The sequence below is a fragment of the Salvia splendens genome, chromosome 3 (genome assembly GCF_004379255.2).
Source record: "Salvia splendens isolate huo1 chromosome 3, SspV2, whole genome shotgun sequence".
Lineage (NCBI taxonomy): Eukaryota > Viridiplantae > Streptophyta > Magnoliopsida > Lamiales > Lamiaceae > Salvia > Salvia splendens.
Genome location: NC_056034.1, coordinates 45,287,411 through 45,309,730, shown reverse-complemented (window position 1 = coordinate 45,309,730; position 22,320 = coordinate 45,287,411). Strand labels below are relative to the sequence as shown.

Here is a 22,320-nt window from a genome sequence, read left to right as displayed (position 1 = left end):
TTTTGAAATAAAACGGTTGCATTTTTTCCATATTCGTGTCGAAATTTTAATTCCGTAAATTGCATATTTGTGAGTTTGTGAATTTTTATTAGGGTATCCACTATAAGGCGGACACGCCCAATAGCCCCGCCCCAGTTTTTGTCCATAACCTCAGTTTTGTTGTCCACAGCCCCAAAATTGTATTTCCGCCACTATAGTGGACACCTCCAATAGCCCACAAATTTTGTAATTAAAATAATCGCAGTGTAAATAAATAGAAAACGAGGTAATTAGGGCCGAATATTCGTTGTATTGCTAACCGGTAAAATTATACAACGAATATTCAGTGCATTTTTAGAGAGTGGTTGTGTAGATAGTGAGTGGATGAATTTTGCGAAAATAGTGAAAAATAGGTGGTGGAGAGTGGTATTTATAGAGGTAAATAAAAAAAAAGAAAAATTTCGAAATTGAATCCGCCGCGCCGGTTGTCCGCCCCCTATGGGCGCAGCTCCTATAGGCGCGGCTAATTCTCCCCAGCCGTGGGCTCGCCCCAACCCCGCCTATCCCGCATCCGCCACCCTTTCGCCACCAAATGTTGTCCGCCCGCCCTCCGGACAACTTCCCCACTATAGCTGCCCGCCCTCCGCCCCAACCCGCGGCTATAGCCGCTGGCTCCCCATAGTGGACACTCTTATTGTTCTTATCCGCCGGGATGTCCTTGGGATGTTCGCTATTGTGCAGTGGGATGTCCTTATGACGTGACAGTGCTGTGGGATGTCCTTATGACGTGACATGAGGTATTTTGGGGTGTCCGCCGGGACATCCGTCCCTATTGTGGATGCTCTAACACAATTAATAGTAGATCATTATAACATTATTTCAACTTCTTCCTTCCACAAAATAAGGTCTCATTTTGACATTTCGAGATGTCTATAATTTAAAATTACATTTAATTTTTTCCATTTTAGATTAGTGGGTCTCACACTCTACTAAATAATTACAATCATAATTTATTATTAAACTAATAACTAATAGTCCAAATAAAAGTAGACACGCACTTCACTAACTCTTGTCACGTAATTCCCATTTCATCGTGGATGAATGGAGTACTGATTTTGAGTTTTAGAACCTAAAACATGGTGGTTGGCAACAACCAGGAGAGGCGATTTCCGGTGCATGGTGATGCCAAAAACCTCGGTCATGTCAAGATCATCAGGCTTAACCTGATACGGCAGCTCCCAATCAAAATCATGGACAAGCTGCGCCAATCCCATCTCCACAGTCGCCAAACCGAAGGTTATAGCAGGGCAAATTCTCCTGCCCGCTCCAAAAGGAATCAGCTCGAAATGCTGGCCCCTAAAATCAATATCTGAGTTCAAGAATCTATTGGGATCAAACTCCTCTGGATTCTCCCAGTATTTAACGTCCCTACCTATGGCCCATGCATTGATGAAGATGCGCGTCTTGGCCGGAATGGTATGGCCGTTGATCGTGATTTGTGCCATGGATTCACGAGGGACAAGTAGAGGTGCAGGAGGGTGCAATCTCATGACTTCTTTGATCACGGCTTTCATGTACTTTAGGTTAGGAAGATCAGTTTCAGACACCATTTCTTTTTCTCCGACTACATTTCTTACCTCGGATCGGAGGATTTTGAGGATTTCTGGATGAGTTAGCAGCTCTGTCATGGTCCAATCCAAGGTTATGAATGTTGTGTCCGTTCCTGCTGCAAACATATCCTGCACCCAAACATAAATACCTATCATCATTACTTGCATATGACAATAAAATGCAATTTTTGGAGTTACATAAGCATAATATCTATTTATTCATCCAAATTCACACTTAATGCAACCCAAGAAAGGTGAAAATTTATTAGTAAAAGATATTAAAGTTGTCGTGTAGGACGATCATTGGAATACTTTTATATGGTGTACAATAATGGGAGTATTTTTGTCAATATTGTAGATTGCAATAAATTTAAGCAGTAAGGGTGTCCACTATAGTGCCGGCGCCGCCCCCATTCCGATACCGCCCCGCCGGCCTATAGTGGAGGGAGCGTCCACCCCGGGGCAGACGATTTTTGTTGGGGTGGACGGCACTCCGGCGAGTTATGTGCGAGGACGCGCCGGTACCCGATCGCCGCGCCTATATGCGCGCCGGCCTATAGTGCATCGGCGATCGGCGCGCCGGCCGCCCCCATTAATTTTTTTATTTTCGAAAATTCTACTATAATTACCACTCCACCACCACCCATTTTACACCCTTTTCAAACAATCTCCATTCACTCTCTACACTTTCATTCTCTAAAAATGCACGGTGGAGACGACGAATCACCTAGCACTGATGAATCAGGATATGGCGACTATCCTTCCCAGTCGTCGGGTTGGAGTCAAACTTCCCCTCCGTGGGGATCGAGTCCAACTCCTCCTCCATCTCAGCCGTGGAGGTCGAGTCCCACGCCCCAACTTTTTTAGAGGAATTTGAGTCGGTCGGCGTTTGGAGATTACAGACCCAACATCGACGCGGTTAACCATCCGCGGCCGGAGACCCCTTTCCAATCCAGCCAATCTCCTTTCATCGATGTAGATCGAGACGCACTGGAGACGATGATGGGTCTGCTCAGTCTGGGAGTACCGGAAACGCCGGCAGCACGCGTGGATACGCCCGTTCCGACGAGAGTCGGCGGGGGCGGCAGAAGAGGCGGCAGCGGCGGTGGCGGCGGTGACTCGGGCAGCGGCGGCGGCAGCGAGGCAGCGGCGCCGGCAGCCGGCGGTGGACTGGCCACTCACTACATCAAAGTGGAGTCCATTATCGTCACATCGGACCCCATAGTGGGCACCGATCAGACCGATGGGAGCTTTTGGAAGCACGTCATGTTGGCATACAACGAGTTCAAACCTCGAGGCTCCAAACCGCGTGACGGGGATTAGCTACTCAAAAAGTGGTCTAGGATTCTGCATGCCACCAAGTGGTTCAGCTCCATATACGAGATGAACCTGCTCAGTGCTGAGAGTGGCCGAAGCGAAGCCGACGTGAAGGCGCTGTCTATGGCCCAATTCAACACGGCAGGCTGGCCAAAGTTTACCATGTGGGAGGAGTATCTTGTTCTCGAGTACTATCTGAAATTCCGGGCCATCTGTGTGCAAGAGCGGGCCGGAGCTCTTGGGGTGAAGCGTACTAGACATAACATAGCCGGGGACTACAACAGCGGCTCGCAATCATTCGACCTCAACGACGAGCAAACCGAAGAGCCCTCCGCTACACACTCTAGGCGCCCGCGCCCTCCGGACAACAGGACTCTATCCAAAGCGCTAGAGTGGCTGGGAGTTCCTCCCGCCTATTGTCGGCCGCGTCGGGATCGCGCATCCCGCAGCCCGCCCCTATACCTCAACCCATGGCCCCTGGTCCTCACGAGGTCTTGAGGGAGAACCTAGATGTGCAGTTGTTGAAACAACTGCAGGACAACTGCCGTTTCTACGATATATACTGGAAACTCATAGGGGAGATCCAGCGCCGGCTAGGCTTGTCTGATGAAGATTATACTGGGACGGCCGACGGCAGCGAGGGAGGCGGCAGAGAAGAGGAGGAGGAATCCGATTCCGCCACCGAGTAGACGGTGGCGGTTTTTTAATTTGTATTGTTTTTAAATGTTCGTTGTATAATTTTACCGTTTCTAATACAACGAATATTCGGTCCCAATTACCTTGTTTTCTAATTATTTACATTCTGATAATTTTAATTGATTTAATATAGACGAAAAAAATAAAATGATAAGTGGCTAAAAATTTTGGGGCTATTGGAAGTGTCCACCTTATAGCTGCGGACAATTTTTTTTGTGGGCACGGCAAATAAACTGGGGCTGTGGAAAAAAAGAGGGCGGGGCTATTGGGGCTGTCCGCCTACAGTGGACACTCTAAATCTATGAAATTATGGAGCTAGTACTATATAGTAAAAACAAAAATAGGAAGTTACCAAGAGGATAGCTTTAACATTATCCATGGTGAGTGGAATATGGGCATCTCCATTTCTCTGCAAGTGAAGCAAAATATCCACAAAATCCATACATTGGGCTTGTGTTGTGTGCATCTTCTCCTCAATAACATCACTAAAAAGCTTATCAAACCGCTGGAAAGCACGCCAAAGTCTCCCCCTATGCCCCGTCAGCACCTGCAAAATCTCCATCGACGGGAAGAAATCCCCAAGGGAAAACCCCCCAAGCAGTTCCTGATACTCATCAAGCATCTCCTTAAACCCAAACCTCTCATACTCTCCGCCGCCAGAGAAGTCCTTGCCGAACACAATCCGGCAGAGAACGTCGCTGGCGTACAAATTCAGCAGCTTCGACAGGTCGACAACACCGGTGGAACTGGCGCTGGCCGACACACGGCGGACGAGTCTAGAAGCTTCCTCGGCTCTAACGGAGGAAAAAGATTGAACCCTTTTGGTGCTGAGCAGCTCGAGGGTGCAGAGCTTCCTGGTGCTCCGCCAGTGGGGGCCGTAGGGGGCGAAGGCGACGTCGGTACAGTTGTAGAAGAGCGTTTTGGCCGCGGAGATCTCGGGCCGGGTTGCGAGGGCCAGGTCGTGAGTTTTGAGGGCTTCCTTGGCGGTGGCGGCGGAAGAGAGGATGACGGTGGGGATCTCACCCAGCTGGAGGTGGAAGAGGGGGCCGTATTTTTTGGAGAGAGAGAGGAGGGAGAGGTGGGGGTGCTTGCCTAGGAGGTGGAGGTTTCCAATCAGCGGGAGCTTGGGGGGGCCAGGTAGCCTTGGGGGTTTTGTAGAGAGAGAGAGGAAGATTAATGTGCCTAGCCCCAGTAGTATGGGGAGGAGAAGAAAAAGAAGAAGGTAGCCTTCGTGCAACAGCTGGACTGGATTCATTCTTGTATGATTTTGATTTTTTATGGAGTATTGATGGGGTACGAACTAAACCCTAATGGCAAGCCCAATAACAGTGACGACCCATCAGCCCAGAGCCCAAGAAAGAGTATCTGTTCGGCACCAAAGAGTTCGGCACGACCAAAGAGTTCGGACTCAGCCTACAGCTCGGTAAAAGCCGACCAGTCAAGCTCTCCTCTCAGATCAGTGGGGTACGAACTAAACCCTAATGGCAAGCCCAATAACAGTGACGGCCCATCAGCCCAGAGCCCAAGAAAGAGTATCTGTTCGGCACCAAAGAGTTCGGCACGACCAAAGAGTTCGGACTCAGCCTACAGCTCGGTAAAAGCCGACCAGTCAAGCTCTCCTCTCAGATCGGCAAGAGCTGATCGGTAAAGTCCAGCAGTTCGGTCTCAGCATTCGACCGAACTAGGAGTTAGTGGACTCATGAAAGGCCTCCACGACCTCCGCTATACCCACGATCTATTTAGTGGTACGAAGCAGTTATGGAGCAGTTATTGCTCACCCACGATCTTGTTAGTGGGGCTGCAAACCACGATCTTAGTTCCATGTATAAATAGAACTTAGATCAGATAGAAAAAGGTTAAGCTCTCTAGAGATAAAATACCATATAGCAAGTCTGTGTTGTAAGCTGTAATCCCAGATCAAGCAATACAATCTTGCCCTCCCTTCTTCCCGTGGACGTAGATTTACTTCAGTAAATCGAACCACGTAAATTCTTTGTGTCGTAGTTTTCATTCTCTACCAGCATTTACTAACATCAGAAATTCGCGGATCCATCACTGGCGCCGTCTGTGGGAAACAGAGAACAAAATTTGTGATAAAGCGAATTTTTGATCCATTTTTTCCACCCAAAAAATGCATACCAGATCGCAGAGTACCCGTATTCCTGCCCGTGAGAACCAGGAGGAAGCCAATCCATCCCACAGGTCTGGAAAACAGCCTAGGGATAAATCCACCACCAGTTCTCATGGCGAAGGAACAAGCCGCTCCAAAAATCGTCCCACTGAGTCTTCCCAGCAGCCCGATTTGAATGAGGCTGTCAAGCAGTTTTTGGAGGCGAAGCAGGAGGAATTCTTAACCTTCCTGCGAAAAAGCCAAAAGCAGCCGGAGACGAAAACGACGGATTCTCCTTCTCCCTCCGCACAAGAAAGTCACTACCGCAGTAGTGTCGCATCTCCCAGGAGAAAGAATCCCCGTCCCCCACATGTTCCAGTTCCTCCTCGGTACCGGAATCACAGGAGAACTCAATCTCCTCCATACCGACGAGATATCGGATTCGCCGTGTACGGAGCACTGAAGACTCCGTTCTCGGACGACATCACCCGAACTCCCCTACCACAGAACTACCGAACTCCGTCGATGACTTACGACGGGCTCGTGGACCCTCACGATTTCTTGGGGCGCTATCAATATAACATGGCGAACCAGGGTCTCAACGAGGTCCACATGTGCAAGCTGTTTCCCGAGCTGCTCATCGGGAACGCGAGAAGGTGGTTCGATAGCCTCCCCCAGGGCAGCATCAGATCTTACCGAGATCTAATGGATGCCTTCCACAGGAGGTTCTTTCAGAAAGCGGAAGCCCGAATCACTTCGGCTCAGCTGCTTTCCATTCGTCAAGGTCGCGACGAAAAAATCAGCGACTTTATGACAAGATTCCACAAAGAATGCCTGCAAGTAGACGATCTCAACGATCTGCTTGTCATCTCGGCATTCCAAAATGGAATCCTGCCCGGAGCTCTCTACAGGAAGCTCGTTGAGTGCGGTCCGCAGACAGCTCAGGAAATGTGGGACATTGCGGACCAGTACTCCCGGGCCGATGAGGCAGACCGTCGCAAACGGTCGTTAGACAGCTCATCGACCCGAGGAGACAGAAGGAAGCCCGATCATAGCGATCAGGGGCATCCTCGCCGGACTCCATTTGAAAGAATTCAAAGGGCTCCGGTGCAAGACAGATTGGGACCTCGTCTCAATCCCGAGAAGTCGCCCGCTCAGTTCGTACCGCTGAACAAGCCGAGAGCGGAAATTTTCGAACTGCACTCTGACCTATTCGAAAAGCCAAAGCGGATGACGAAATCAGCCGCGCGCCGACCACAGGATAGCTACTGCTCCTACCATCAAGACCACGGTCACGATACTGAGGAGTGCAGAAACTTGGCTGCAGGTATCGATGTTCTTGTGAAGGCAGGGACATTGAAAAAATACCGAAGCAAGCAGCCAAAGAAGAATAAAAAGCAGAGTGGTGCGAACTGCGCTCCTCAGGATCCGAAAAGGCAGCCGGATCCCGAAGACGATGACGAGCCGCAATATGATGGAGTAATCCAGACTATTGACGCGCTCCCTGCCGGGAAGACCAAGTCGTCCCTAAAGTCAGAACGCAGAGGCTCCAATCGAGAGGAGCCAACGCATAAAAGGCTGAAGCAGGACGAAGTGATTACGTTCTCGGCTGCTGATCCCGTCCCGGCCATCTCTCCTCACCAAGACGCCATTGTCATCCAAGCCGGAGTGGCAAACAAACTGATCCACAGGGTGTTTGTGGATACAGGAGCGTCGGTTAGCATTCTTTTTAAGGAGTGCTTCGACAAACTAGAAGTGGACCCAGCTCGGCTCAGTCCGGCTCCGCTTCCCCTGAAGAGCTTCACCCAGGAGGACACCCGCCCTGAAGGTATTATCAGCCTTCCGATCACGGTGGGGAAAGCGCCTACTAGCTCCAGTACGATGATTGAGTTTTTCGTGGTGAAAGCTCGGTCCCCGTACAACGTCATCCTGGGAAGAGACTGGCTCAACACAGTTCGGGCCGTTTGCTCCACCTATCACCTCACCATCAAGATCCCTACTAAAGGAGGGATAGCGGTCATCCGAGGTGACCAAAAGAGAGCAAAGGAATGTCTGCAAATTGCGCTTAGAAGTGCCGAGCAGTCAGATCGGCACCACCAAGCATAGCAATCACAGCAGCCGGAGTCAGAGGCGATGACCGAAGTCATACCGGAGCCGAACTCGATGACAGTTCAGCTGTACGAAGACGATCCATCCAGAACGGTTAAGATCGGCTTCGCGGGAACGCCCCTACTTCGGGAAAAAACCATCCAGCTCCTCAAGGAGTATAAAGACGTCTTTGCATGGTCTCCGTTGGACATGACCGGAGTGCCCCCCGAGGTAATCACTCATCGGTTAAATATTGATCCTTCAGTCCGGCCGATAAAACAGAAGCAAAGACTCTTTGCGGCAGAACGAAGTCAAGTCATCCATGACGAAGTCCGTCAATTATTGAAGGCGGATGTGTTATTCGAAGTGAAGTATCCTTCGTGGGTGGCCAATCCTGTCATGATCAAGAAAAAGGAAGGAGGATGGCGGATGTGCATAGATTTCACCGATCTAAATAAGCACTGTCCCAAAGATTGCTATCCCCTTCCGAACATAGATAAAAAAGTAGAAGCTTTGATAGGCTTTGAAATTTTTTGTTTTCTTGATCTGTACAAAGGATACCATCAAGTTTTAATGGATGAGATTGACGCTTCAAAAACGGCCTTCATTACTGATTTCGGCATTTTCGCTTATAAAAAGATGCCATTCGGTTTAAAGAATGCCGGAGCCACTTATCAAAGGATGGTAGACAAGCTTTTTCGGCACCTGATTGGAAAGGAGGTCGAAGTGTATGTTGACGATATAGTCGTCAAAAGCAAAAGCACTTCGGAGTACGAGCACAACCTCAAGTCCACTCTCAACGTGCTCAAGAAAGCCAACCTCAAACTTAATCCCCAAAAGTGTACCTTTTTGGTAGATTCGGGAAAGTTTCTGGGTTGTTGGGTTTCAAAGGACGGACTCAAGGCAAACCCCTCAAAAGTTCAAGTTGTTCAAAACATGGCGATGCCGAAGTCCATACATGACGTGCAAAGGCTAACCGGATGTCTAGCCGCACTGAATCGATTCCTTTCTCAAGCAGCCGAAAAGCAACTGCCGTTCTTCACGGTGTTGAAAAAGGCACCAAAGTTCGAGTGGGGAGCCGAGCAGAAAAAGGCCTTTGACGAGCTCAAAAGTTATCTAGCCGAGCTTCCTATTCTCTCTGCTCCAACCGAAGCCGAAGTAATATTCTTATACTTAGCGGCATCGGATCAAACCATCAGCGCGGTGCTTGTACGAGAAGAAGGCCTAAAGCAGCTTCCCATCTACTTTACAAGCCGAGCATTAAGAGGTCCAGAAACCAGGTATCAACCTCTGGAAAAGATTGCTCTGGCATTAGTAAATGCAGCAAGGAGACTGCGGCCATACTTCTATGCTCACAAGGTATGCGTCTTAACTGATCTGCCACTTCGGCAAGTGTTGACCAAACCAGAAGCATCAGGCAGAATCGCCAAGTGGGCTATAGAGTTGGGAGAGCACACAATTGAATATCTACCTCGGAAAGCCATCAAGGGACAAGCCTTGGCAGATTTTCTTGCAGAAGCGAAGTTCGATCAAGCAATTCCTGTTATTGCCGAACAGAAGAATTCTGCTAATGTCGAACTAACACAGCCCTTGGAATCCGAAGTAGAACCGCCGGACTGCTGGAGCGGATTCGTAGATGGAGCTTCAAACAAGATGGGAAGTGGAGCTGGTATTCTACTTGTCGCTCCTGACGGACACGAGGTAACCTACTCACTTCGGTTCCTATTCCCCACTACTAATAATGAAGCCGAGTACGAAGCCCTCCTGGCCGGACTCCAGTTAGCGCAAAGTCTGCTCGTCAAATCTCTCAAAGTCCATTGTGATTCACAAGTCATAGTAAATCACATGTTGGGTACAAGTGAAGCTCGTGACGAGAGAATGAAGAAGTATTTGGACAAAGCGCAAAGCATCAGCCGAAGTTTCTCCTATTTTCGGATAATCCGCATTCCCAGAGCGGAAAATAGCCGAGCAGATACCTTAAGTAAGTTGGCCTCAGATCCGAGCTCAAAGGCGGAAGAATTAATGCATCGAAGCATTGATGAAGCCGAGGTACATTCAGTATCCAGCTCGCCGAACTGGATGACGCCGATCTTGCAGTATCTGGATCAAGGACAATTGCCCGAGGATAAGAGAGAAGCTCGGAAGATCACGTGCCGAGCACTTCGGTACGAACTTCATGAAGGAGTCCTCTTTAGAAAGTCTTACCTCCAGCCGTTATTGCGGTGCGTAGGACCAGAAGAGACGGACTACATCCTCAGAGAAGTTCATGAAGGATCGTGCGGTAGCCACATCGGAGCCAGAGCTTTAGCTAAAAAAGTTCTGAGATGGGGATATTATTGGCCAACCATGGTACAAGAGGCAGTGCAGCTCGTCAAGAAGTGTACGAAGTGCCAAATTCATGCAAATGTCCCAAGGATGCCGCAGACCGATCTATACACTATGCAAAGCCCTTGGCCTTTCATGCAATGGGGCATAGACATAGTGGGACCACTTCCTCAAGCTCCTCGGCAAATGAAATTCCTTATCGTTGCCGTGGACTACTTCACGAAGTGGGTGGAGGCGGAACCATTAGCTACGATAACGAGCTCAAAGGCATTGGACTTCGTCTGGAAGAACATAGTGTGCCGATTTGGCATACCCCACATCCTCATCTCGGATAATGGGACTCAGTTCACCGACAAGACGTTCAAGAATTGGTGCCAAGAGCTGAACATTCAACAGCGGTTCACTTCGGTCTCCCATCCCCAAGCAAACGGACAAACGGAAGTAACGAACCGGATTCTGGTGAAAGGGTTAAAAGCTCGGTTAGAACAAGCCAAAGGACAATGGGTAGAAAATCTCCCTCAAGTCCTATGGTCCTACCGAACTACACCCAAAACCTCCAACGGTGAAACTCCGTATAGTCTGGTGTATGGCACTGAAGCCGTAATTCCGGTGGAGATCGGCGTACCCAGTCCCCGAACTCTAAATTTCTCCTCAGAAATGAATGACGACGGACTGAGAGCAGAACTAGATCTCGCCGAAGAAAGAAGAGAATTGGCGTGCATAAAAGCAGCCAAGTATAAGGAGCAAGTAGCCCGGTATTATAACCAAAGGGTGAAAAAGCTTCAATTTCAAGTGGGAGATCTCGTCTTGAGAAACAACGAAGTAAGCCGAGCAGAAAAGCTGGGCAAACTCGAGCCCACATGGGAGGGTCCGTATCGGGTGTCAGAAGTCCTCGGCAAAGGGTCTTATAAATTGACTCACATGTCAGGAGAACAAGTACCCCGAACATGGCACGTCTCCAACCTCAAGAAGTTCCACTTGTAAGAGACAAGGTCCGGTCAGTCTGTCTTGTGTCTAGTTCGGTCATAGGGGTACATGTTTTTATTTGTTTGTTTTTTACTTGTACCTTTTACTTGTCGTTTTATAAAAAGTTTAAAGTTTTTTTCTTTCATCTTTTTCATTTTTTCTCTATGTGTTTTGTCTCTATGTGCTTGTCGTCTCTTACAAATGGTACCAAGGTATATCGTTCTTTAAAGACTGATCCCCTTTTTAGATCGATTATTAAAGACTATTGTGAGTCCAAGCTTCTAAGGAGGATATAAGACTACAATTCAGCTTAACAAGCAGTCCGTCTGAAACGAACTGCAATAAGCCAACGATTGTGAGTCCAAGCTTCCAAGGAGGATACAAGACCGCAATTCAGCTTAACAAGCACTTCGTCTGAAACGAACTGCAATAAGCCAACGATTGTGAGTCCAAGCTTCTCAGGAAGATACAAGACCACAATTCGGCTTAAGAAATAAGCACTTCGTCTGAAACGAACTGCAATAAGGGAAAGTCCGATCCACGCGATAAACCTCGCCGAATTAGGACGACCAAGTTCGGTCAAAGAAGTTTACCTCATAAGACCGGGGACGACCATGTCTAGTCAAAGAGGTTTACTGCATAAGACCACTTCGGTTAACTGGGAAAGTCCGATCCACGCGATAAAACTCGCCGAATTAGGACAAGGGAAAGTTCGATCCCGGCGACAAATCGCCAAATTAGAACACAAACCAAGTCCGGTCAAAGATGTTTATTTCATCAGACCAAAGACGAGTCCGGTCAAAGATGTTTATTTCATCAGACCAAAGACGAGTCCGGTCAAAGATGTTTATTTCATCAGTCCAAAGACGAGTCCGGTCAAAGATGTTTATTTCATCAGACCAAAGACGAGTCCGGTCAAAGACGAGTCCGGTCAAAGATGTTTATTTCATCAGACCAAAGACGAGTCCGGTCAAAGATGTTTATTTCATCAGACCAAAGACGAGTCCGGTCAAAGAAGTTTACTTCATAAGACCAAGGACCAAGTCCGGTCAAAGAAGTTTACTTCATAAGACCGAGGACAAGTACGATGAAATTTTTTCGCTAAGCTGTAAATACAGTGTTAGAAGCGAAAACAAAATTTCATTTTTCAAATCTTGTTCGGCATACAACTCCGCTACCCTACAAAATGGCGTTACGCTATTACAAAGGACTATTCTACTGTCCAGGGTTGCTGAGGTTAAGCCACCTATCTGCAAAATCCTCTGGAAGCCGAGTTCGGTTGTTCCGAGCAGATGAAGAATAAGCAGGTCGACGAGATGCTATCCTCGACCCAACGCCTCTTCCCCGAGCCCGAGAAGTCCTAACACCTCGGCGATGAAGAGTCTCTGCAATAAGCATCTGCTGATCTTGCTCGCTCATAGTCACAACTCCTCGGCGAATTTCAGTCCGTCCCTGTCTTGACGATTCCGGTTGCTCCTGAGCCCGTTCTCGTCTTGACGTTTCCGGCTGTTCCGGAGTTCGTTGTTGACTGGGAGTAGGATTTTGAACAAGGGAACCAGAGGTTTGATCTGGAGTGCGAGCATCTGTTGGCACGATATGCCGAAGGAATCTTTCTATGGAGGGGCGCCGAGAAAGAACAATGTTGTACCGAGAAGCCCAGCGCCGCAATGATTTCACAACTTGTTGGCAAGCCGAGCTCTCCAGCGCATTGTTCCTCCGGAGTACATGATATTCCTCCCACAGTTCGTCAACTCGACTCTGAACATCTGATATGGTCACTCCCCCGCGCACACGGATGTAATCCTCGTACGCAGTCCTCTCAGCAATGGTCGTATTCAGCTCGGCCTCCAGATCCTTCTTATCGGACTCTAAGTCCTTATTATCGGCCTCCAGCTTCACTAAACGAGCCAGAAGCTCGTCATTCTTCGTCTGATCGGCTATAGCTCTTTTCTCAGCTTCGTCTAAAGCCGAAGAGTACAGCCGTTTCCAGTGAAGTATCTCCATCTCCTTGAGTACAAAGCAGCTATATTAGTTCGGCAGCTGTACCGAGCAGATAGTAAAATACAACAGGAATAAAGGCGAGTACGAAAAGCTATACGAAGACAAGTGTAGAGAATTTTTCATTCACAAGGAAAATTTTTTACACCAGGAGGGCTTCAAGGCCATTTTACAAGGAAGAAACTAGACTAAGAGAAGGGAGACGAAATCATACTCCACCAGCTTCGTCTCCGGCTCCTTGGTCTGGTTCAGCTTCTTTCTCCTGAGCTACCTCAGCCTCGGCCTCGCCTCCTGCCGGCCTCGCCTCCGCCTCCTGATCGGCTTCCTTCTCCGGATGCCCGGCCCGCTCGACTTCGGCCTCCAGCTCCAGCGGCTCGGCCTCACCCTCTCCGTTGTAAGTCGAAGCGGGTGAAACGGGTCCCACGGAGGCAAAGATAGCCTCCAGGTTCTCGTCCCGATCAGCTCGACAACTCCGGACTCGGTCTGCAGAAAGCAGGACCGAGGATGAAGCGAGCTCCTCAAGGAGCGGCAGATTCTGAAGCCGAGCTGCTATCTCTCGGCTGTACAGAGGCAGCACGACGTCAGCCCCCTGCTCGCCCTTATCGGTAATTAGCCTTACCAGACTACCGACAAAGGCCGAGAACTGGCTGCTCAAAAAGAGTTTCTCCGTGTAAACACGGAGAGCCTCCCCCTGGGCAGCCACGGCGGCAGCATCCCTCCGTTTCGTCTGCTCTCGCTGGATGACGAGCTGGTTTTTGGCAAACTGAGCTTCATCCTGGGCCGAAATCCTAGCAGCTCTGGCTTTCTCAAAGTTAGCCTCAGCCTGTTCGGCCCGATGACAAGCAGCCGCCAACTTCCTCTGCATCTCAGCATAGTCATTGGACGCTTTGGAGAGTTCGACGGCGACGAGCTTGGAGAGCATATCGTTCCTCTGAAAATGGATAAAGAAAAAAGTCAACAAAGGGGCCACAAAAAATACAGGAAAAAAGCAAGGCCAGAAAATCAAGAAGAGAATTCACCTCGGCGAAGTCCGTGGGCCATAAAAACGGCTCACAGATATGTTCCGAAGGAGGCGCCAAGACCACATCTTTCTCTGGCGCTCTCGGGGGCTTCTGGGCCTTCCCCTTCCCCTTTGCCGAAGTCGACTCCGGCTTCTTCGGATCCGAAGAGGTTTTTTGCCTTTTCGGAGTCCTCTCGGCATCAGACGCCGAGCTGGTGGTTTTCGGCCTCTCCGGCTCCTTGGACTCCGAAGATTTGCGGCTAGCCTTACTCAGCATGTACACTGCCAAAAAGCAAGAAAGCAAAGTCAGGTTTTCTTCGTTAAAGCAGTAGAGCATAAAGATAAAGAGAAATCCTCACCCTCGGCCTCTTCGTCCGAAGACGAGATGTCGAACACGACGTCGCCCTTGACGAGCTCAGACTCCGTGTATTGTTTCCTAATTATGGGAATCTTGTTGAGCTCGCCATCGAGCTCGTCCAACGGTTCAGGCCGAGGATGACGGATAACGGACTCCGGCCCTCTCCAGGGAAAACTAGGAGCCGCGGTCCTATCATAGTAGAAGAAGCGATTTTGCCACTTCGGCCACTTCGTTTTACAAAAGGCCCTAAAGGGCTGTAAAGGGATCAAGTAAAACCAAGACCCCTTCCTCTTAAATTGAAAGAATTTAAGGATCGCCTTCAAAGACAAATCCCTTCCTAACCTACGGAGTTCGGCAGCGAAGGCCGACAAGTGCCTCCAAGAGTTCGGAGTCACTTGGCCTAAAGGAAGCTGAAAAAAATCTAGTAAATCTATAAAGGCAGAAGGGAGGGGGAAACGAAGCCCGCATTCTAAGCAGGCCTCGTACACGGTGGCGTACCCCTCCGGCGGGGAGTCAGCCCTATGATCACCGTCAGGTACCACCGCCTTCCCCCCAGGAAAAAAGTATTTTTCGGGTAGGGATATCACAGTATCCTTACTCAAAATACTATGGAAATACTCTACGGTCTTCTCCCCGGACTCTTTCCGGCCAGAAGACCCCTTATCCCCTTTCCTACCGCTACCCGACTCCGAAGAAGAAGAAGACATTTTTCTTACTTTTTGAAGGTGAAGAAAGTCTGAAGAAGCTCTTGAAAGCGGAAGAAAATTTCTCGAGAAAGAGAGAGTATAGAAGACGCAACAGCAAAGGTGTTCAAATGAGGAAGAAAGAGCATATTTATCAGATTCGGGAAAGATTTCGAGATCGTTGCGCCGTTTCGAATCCCACCTTTTCAGGATTCAACGGCCGGATTTTACTGTCGCATTTAATGCAGGCACGCGCAAGGCACGTCCCCTGACGTCAGCCTCCCTCTTACCATTATCCAGAATGCCGAAGTGACTCACCTCGCCGAAGTGATTCACTTCGCTTTTCGGGGGGGGTAGTGATGGGGTACGAACTAAACCCTAATGGCAAGCCCAATAACAGTGACGGCCCATCAGCCCAGAGCCCAAGAAAGAGTATCTGTTCGGCACCAAAGAGTTCGGCACGACCAAAGAGTTCGGACTCAGCCTACAGCTCGGTAAAAGCCGACCAGTCAAGCTCTCCTCTCAGATCAGTGGGGTACGAACTAAACCCTAATGGCAAGCCCAATAACAGTGACGGCCCATCAGCCCAGAGCCCAAGAAAGAGTATCTGTTCGGCACCAAAGAGTTCGGCACGACCAAAGAGTTCGGACTCAGCCTACAGCTCGGTAAAAGCCGACCAGTCAAGCTCTCCTCTCAGATCGGCAAGAGCTGATCGGTAAAGTCCAGCAGTTCGGTCTCAGCATTCGACCGAACTAGGAGTTAGTGGACTCATGAAAGGCCTCCACGACCTCCGCTATACCCACGATCTATTTAGTGGTACGAAGCAGTTATGGAGCAGTTATTGCTCACCCGCGATCTTGTTAGTGGGGCTGCAAACCACGATCTTAGTTCCATGTATAAATAGAACTTAGATCAGATAGAAAAATGTTAAGCTCTCTAGAGATAAAATACCATATAGCAAGTCTGTGTTGTAAGCTGTAATCCCAGATCAAGCAATACAATCTTGCCCTCCCTTCTTCCCGTGGACGTAGATTTACTTCAGTAAATCGAACCACGTAAATTCTTTGTGTCGTAGTTTTCATTCTCTACCAGCATTTACTAACATCAGAAATTCGCGGATCCATCAAGTATATTTCAACTCTCTTATTTATAAGGGTTTCATTCTCTGGAAATTTTTAAATAAAATAAATTGGAATATTTACGTATACACAAAACTCTCTTCATATTCCGTATATTTTAGTAATTGTAATACTATGAATTTTATTAGTTTTGTGAAGGTGTGTATCAGTGTATGCATGCATGATTACTTGATCTGTATAATGTTAGTAATTCACTCCTGTTTAATTTTTCATTAATTATTTACTATTAATTGATTATTTAAATAAATATGAACTTATTAACTAAGAACGGTATCGTACAATTTTATTTTATAGGAGTACTAATGTTTTAAAAACTTTTTACAGTTAATAATACAATACAGGAATAACAACCTTTGCATTCACACATTGTTGCAAAAGCACAATAATCATTTTTATTTTCATCTCATTTTACCATCAAAGTTTTTAGCTTATTGAATAGGTGGAGTAAGTATTTTGACATTAACATTATTACTCATCGAATATTAATTAAATGGTGGAATATTTCAGCTTGTTGATATTGTCATTAAACGTGGTTAGAGTGAGAGGACCACACTGAGTCAATTTTAAAGGAAGATTGTAGCATCAGAAACTTAAATGAGATATTTTTGGGGGTTGGTGGACATCATTTAAGATTATTTTTATGATAAATTTAATTTAAGGTTGGATCTCGAGATACCGACAATTTCTCCCGTCTCCGCACGTGTGAATTGAAGGTTACACGTGGGTGGGATGGAGATAGAATTTACTATGTAAACAAGTCAAACCTCCATAACTATATCTTTTCACATTAATCCTATGCTATGAATCTGATGCTTTGGTGACCGCCGATCTTTTCCCTCCCATTCTCTTCTTTCCTGTAATCAGTTATTCCCACGTGAGTCTCCCTCTCTCCCTCTGTGCGCGAGGACGAGGAGAGGGAGGAGCCAAATCCAAATCCAAAGCTGACGATACTACCTCTAATCGCCTTGATTTTCTACGAGGTCTCCGGAGGCCCCTTCGGAGTGGAGGATTCCGTCAGAGCTGGCGGCGGCCCTCTCCTCTCTCTCCTTGGTTTTCTAATTTTCCCCTTTTTCTGGAGCATCCCCGAAGCCCTAGTCACGGCCGAGCTCGCCACCAGTTTCCCTGAAAACGGCGGCTACGTGCTTTGGATATCGTCTGCCTTCGGCCATTTTTGGGGATTTCAGGAAGGCTTTTGGAAATGGTTCAGCGGGGTTATGGATAACGCCCTTTATCCGGTACTCTTCCTCGATTATCTCAACGACTCTTTCCCCATTTTCAACCACACCATTGCCAGTGCTTTGTTAGGGATTACAATGTCGTTGACCTACTTGAATTACAGAGGATTGCACATTGTCGGATTCTCAGCTGTTTTACTCGCTTGCTTCTCGCTTCTGCCGTTTGTTGTGATGGGCCTTTTGTCGATCCCCCGGATTAGGCCCAGGCGCTGGTTGGCGTTGGATCACGCCAAGGTGGATTGGAGGGGCTACTTCAATAGCTTGTTTTGGAATCTCAATTACTGGGACAATGCTAGTACATTGGCTGGGGAGATTGAGAATCCCAGTAGTACCTTTCCCAGGGCGCTGCTGGGGGCGGTGGTGCTGCTGGTGTGCTCCTATTTGGTCCCTCTGCTTACTGGGACAGGCGCTGTGGAGACCGATCCCACTGAGTGGACTGACGGTTACTTCGCCCAGATAGGGATGCTCATCGGTGGTTCTTGGTTGAAGTGGTGGATCCAGGCTGCAGCTGCTTTGTCCAACATGGGCTTGTTTGAAGCTGAGATGAGCAGCGATGCCTACCAGCTGCTGGGGATGAGCCAGATTGGGATGCTCCCTTCAGGTTTCTTTCTTTTTACACTTGTCTATCTCTCTGTTTATGTGATCTTCAACTTGATCATTACTGTCTTTACCATTATATCTAGGAATTTATAGGTTGTTCAAGCAATTGAATAGCTGAGCTTATAAGTTAAAAAGAGAACAGTGAACTAGAGAGAGAACTTTCTAGTTGGTAGAGATAATTTTAGTTGGAATAGATTGGTAGGTGGAAGGACTTGGAAAGAGGTCGAAAACACAAATAGAATGCGGATCAAGTTATATAGAATGATAACCGAACCGATTGGATCAGTTAGCAAATGCCGTTGCCACTTAATCAATGCAATCTAGCTCTCGCCCTTTCCGCCTTGCACATTTAACACTTGTTTTGCGCGATAAACCGATCAAGTAGCATGTATTTCACCCTTAAACCAAACCGATGCATGAAATGAGCCTTATCAGTAGGATACATATCGAAACCATAGTGTTTTTTTTAAAATTGATTCTTGTTTATAAGATTATGAAACAATAACTTGAGGCCTATCAAGAACTTATTCCTTGGGGAGCTTATAAGTTGTCTGAATTTATTTTCTTAACCCATAGTAGTATGTTATTTTGGAGCTTATTTTGCCCAATGCTGCTTAAAAGTTCATAAGTTCCTAAACAACTTGTAAGTTTTTATTCAAGAGCTCATACTATATAATTTAAAATAACTTTGTTGATTGATATTGTATTTATAAACGCCCCCTAAAAGCACCATGCGAAGGTTTTTTCTTTAGTGGAATCTACAACGACAATAGTGGTATTCTACTAAGCAACCACATGTAGAAGTTTTACAACAGTGTACAAGTTTAGTTACTCTCCATTCCCATCTATAGCGTAAAATGTTTGATTGGCCAATGTTGTCCTAGTTTGCTAAAAGAGTTAACACTTCAGTCTCCAGCACATGAATTATTGGTTGTTTTTCCCAGTTGTAGACCATGAAAAATTCACCTTATTCAGCTGGGAAACACTGTAACAACTGCTCCTATTTTTGCAGATCAAAATACGGGACTCCCACATTCAGCATTCTGTGTTCTGCAAGCGGCGTCATATTCCTCTCATGGATGAGTTTCCAGGAGATTCTTGAATTCCTAAACTTCCTCTACGCCGTTGGAATGCTGTTCGAGTTTGCAGCCTTCATCAAGCTGCGAATACAGAAGCCAGAACTACACAGGCCTTACAAAGTCCCCTTGGATACATTTGGTGCTGCGATGCTCTGCCTGCCTCCGGTGTTGTTGCTCGTTTTGGTGATGTGTCTTGCGTCCTTGAAGACGTTCATAATGAGCGCTGCTGTGATCTTTCTGGGATTTGCTTCGTATCCCGTCTTGAACCATGCAAAGGAGCAGAATTGGATCAAGTTCAACACAGATGAAACTACATTAAGGCCATCAACTGACTCTGATCTTGAAGGCCATTTGGAGCATCAAGAGCTCACCGATGAGGAATCTCACAACCTTCTAGCAGATTTTCCGTCTTCTACAACCGGCCAAGCCTCGGCTGTCGTCTCCTCGGAGGGGGACCCGCAGTTGGAGTAGAAGGTAACTATATATATCGATGATCCACATGGTAGCAGTTTATATAAAGGAAAAAGATCTGGATTTTTTCAGCTTTGGCTTCCCAACCACTATTTGAGAATTTCATTCGTGCATGAGACTGAAAAGAGAAAATGCACAAAACGGGCAGATGATAAATTAATTTAAAATATTCATGTAAACGCAGTGTATCTATCGTTCTCCAAAAAGATAGGAAATTGCTTATATATTTTCCCTAGACGCTGGAATATATAAGAAAGAGAAGAACGGTTTATGGAAAGGATTTTCTCATTAACCTTGTGTTCAAACATAACCTAAGGATTTGAATTCATATGTGAAGTTGCATAAGAGCAGCAAACTATGTATGTCCTTGCGTACGGTATTAATATTCACATATGCTACAATTTATTTTGATAAAAAATGGAAGTTGAATATTTTGGAATATACTTGACGAAATCACCAAAAAAATGAAGCATTAGATGGTTATGTAGGAATGTGATCTAAAATATTTTTATCTGGATTCTTGTTATCAAACTGAGTCATCGTTGTTATGAAGAGAATGCCTATCCCGCGGCATTTGAGCTCAAAAGTAATCCTTGTCTATAATTAATGAAGTAATGATGAGGTAGCTAGTAATGAATATCTAAGATAGGGGTAGCTGCATCATAATCATATGGTTGAATCACCAACGAACATTGTCCAAGAAGCATCCATCTTTATCAGCGCCGAAATAATCATGAAAAGTTGAAAACACAAACGAATCATGAGAGGCATTGTTTAAGAGCTGAGAGGGAGAGATCATCTATCATCAGCATCATGAAACACTTTTTCTAAATAACTTCTCCCTGCGAAACTAATGTACAATACCTATTAGTAGGTAGTAAAAAAAGCAATAATTATTGAGTCCAAGACAGAGGTAGTACTACTAGTACTAGATAGCAAAATGAGATTGGAAATCATCAGACAGTCTTCTTCTTGGACGCATAGTAACTAACATACCACTTGACAAACCTAGCCAGCCCAGTTTCAAGATCAACAGTGGGGTTATAACCAATCTCCTTCCTGGCCAAACTTACATTGGCATGAGTAAACAAAACGTCGCCGTTCCTGGGCATCTGCAGCACCTTCTTCCTGGCCTTCACCTCGAGCAACTTCTCCAATATGCTGACCAGCTTCCCCACAGGTACGGGGCTGGTGTTCCCCAAATTGTATATCCTCAGCTGGGCTGCCCCCCTCTTGGCCCCCCCGCTGCTGCTGCCGGTGCTCTTCTTGGCCGTGTCTAATGCTGCCAAACAACCCTTCACCACATCATCAATGTAGGTGAAATCCCTGGCGGCCCCTTGGAAAATCTTGATCTCTTTCCCTCTTAGTATGTCCTTGGTGAAGAAGTAGTAGGCCATGTCGGGCCTCCCCCAAGGCCCGTAGACGGTGAAGAAGCGCAGCCCGGTAATGGATAGGCCGTATATGTGGTTGTATGTGTGAGCGATCTCTTCGCCGGCCTTCTTGGTGGCGGCGTACAAGCTGGCAGGCTGATCGGTCCTGTCCTTCTCCGAGAAGGGGACCTTGGAATTGAGGCCGTAGACGGAGCTGGAGGAAGCCCAGACGATGCTGGGCTGAGGGTTTGCGTTCTTGCAGGCTTCGAGCAAGCTGACGAAGCCCTTGATGTTGCTGTGGATGTATGAATTCGGATTCTGCATTGCGTAGCGGACTCCGGCCTGTGCGGCCAGATGCATCACGTGACTGAAATGGACGATCTCGAACAATTTCGCCAGCAGAGAGCCGTCGTTTATGTCGCCCTCGATGATGAACACGCCCTGCCGTTCCAGGAGGCTTTTTCGGGCTTTCTTCAGCCCGGTTTCGTAGTAGCTGTTGAAATTGTCGAGGCCGACCACTCCGTCGCCGCGCTTCTTCAGGGCCATCGCCACGTGGGTGCCGACGAAGCCAGCGGCGCCGGTGACGAGGACGGTGAGACCGCCGCCCTTGGCCGAATTTCGGGCCTTGATTTCCCAATTAGGGCTCAGGGTGTGGAGGCTGCGGCGCTTTCCGGCGGGGGAGGCGGCTGGGGGAGAGCAGAAGAAGAGGAGGAGGACGAAGAAGAGGAGGAGGAATGACCAGAGGGTGAGCCTCGGGTGGAAGCGGACGCGGTGGAAGGCATACGGCGCCGATTTGAATTTTCCGGTGGAGGAGGGGATGATCGGGTCTAAGTGTGAGAGTATGGGCTTCAGTTGACTCATCGGAAATACCAGCGATTGCGTGTCTGATGTTGGGACTCAAAGGGGATTTCGCCATCTCGGTGGCTTTTGCATTTTTATACCAACACTCACATTCTACAAAATTCAATTAATGTCACTTTTCAATCAGGATTTTATTTTTTAAAATTATTTTCTACTAGTATTTCATAATTATTTCTCGAAACTAAATACATTCTAAATGGTCAATAATCAAAGTCCAGTCCACAGCAAATGGTAATGATAGGTCACATTTATTGTGTTGGACATTTGTGATTATTATGGTCACAAACTTCGTATAATTCAAAGAAAACGCGTACTCTAATCATATTGTCATAAATCCTCCGTGATTTCATATTTATACCTATTTTATTAATTAGAAACGTCTTTCAACTTTAATTATAATATCATTAATATGCCCATATTTTTTCTATGCGGATA

The 22,320-nt window shown here is 47.2% G+C and overlaps 3 protein-coding genes across 3 annotated transcripts; 1 reads left to right on the top strand and 2 right to left on the bottom strand.

The window, feature by feature from the left end:
- Positions 1-835: 835 nt before the first annotated feature.
- LOC121796394 (cytochrome P450 71AP13-like) lies at positions 836-4,872 on the bottom strand. The gene is made up of 2 exons (XM_042195254.1): positions 3,955-4,872; positions 836-1,718 (listed from the first exon to the last, which is right to left on the bottom strand). Exons 1-2 carry the CDS (start codon positions 4,855-4,857, stop codon positions 1,068-1,070), a joined length of 1,554 nt encoding a protein of 517 aa, XP_042051188.1. The 5' UTR covers positions 4,858-4,872; the 3' UTR covers positions 836-1,067.
- Positions 4,873-16,517: 11,645 nt separating this feature from the next.
- LOC121797089 (probable polyamine transporter At3g19553) lies at positions 16,518-19,999 on the top strand. Its single transcript, XM_042195819.1, has 4 exons — positions 16,518-16,539; positions 17,149-18,105; positions 18,188-18,197; positions 19,117-19,999. Exons 1-4 carry the CDS (start codon positions 16,518-16,520, stop codon positions 19,652-19,654), a joined length of 1,527 nt encoding a protein of 508 aa, XP_042051753.1. The 3' UTR covers positions 19,655-19,999.
- Positions 20,000-20,382: 383 nt separating this feature from the next.
- LOC121796393 (UDP-glucuronate 4-epimerase 4-like) lies at positions 20,383-21,973 on the bottom strand. Its single transcript, XM_042195252.1, has one exon. It carries the CDS (start codon positions 21,883-21,885, stop codon positions 20,611-20,613), a length of 1,275 nt encoding a protein of 424 aa, XP_042051186.1. The 5' UTR covers positions 21,886-21,973; the 3' UTR covers positions 20,383-20,610.
- Positions 21,974-22,320: the final 347 nt, after the last annotated feature.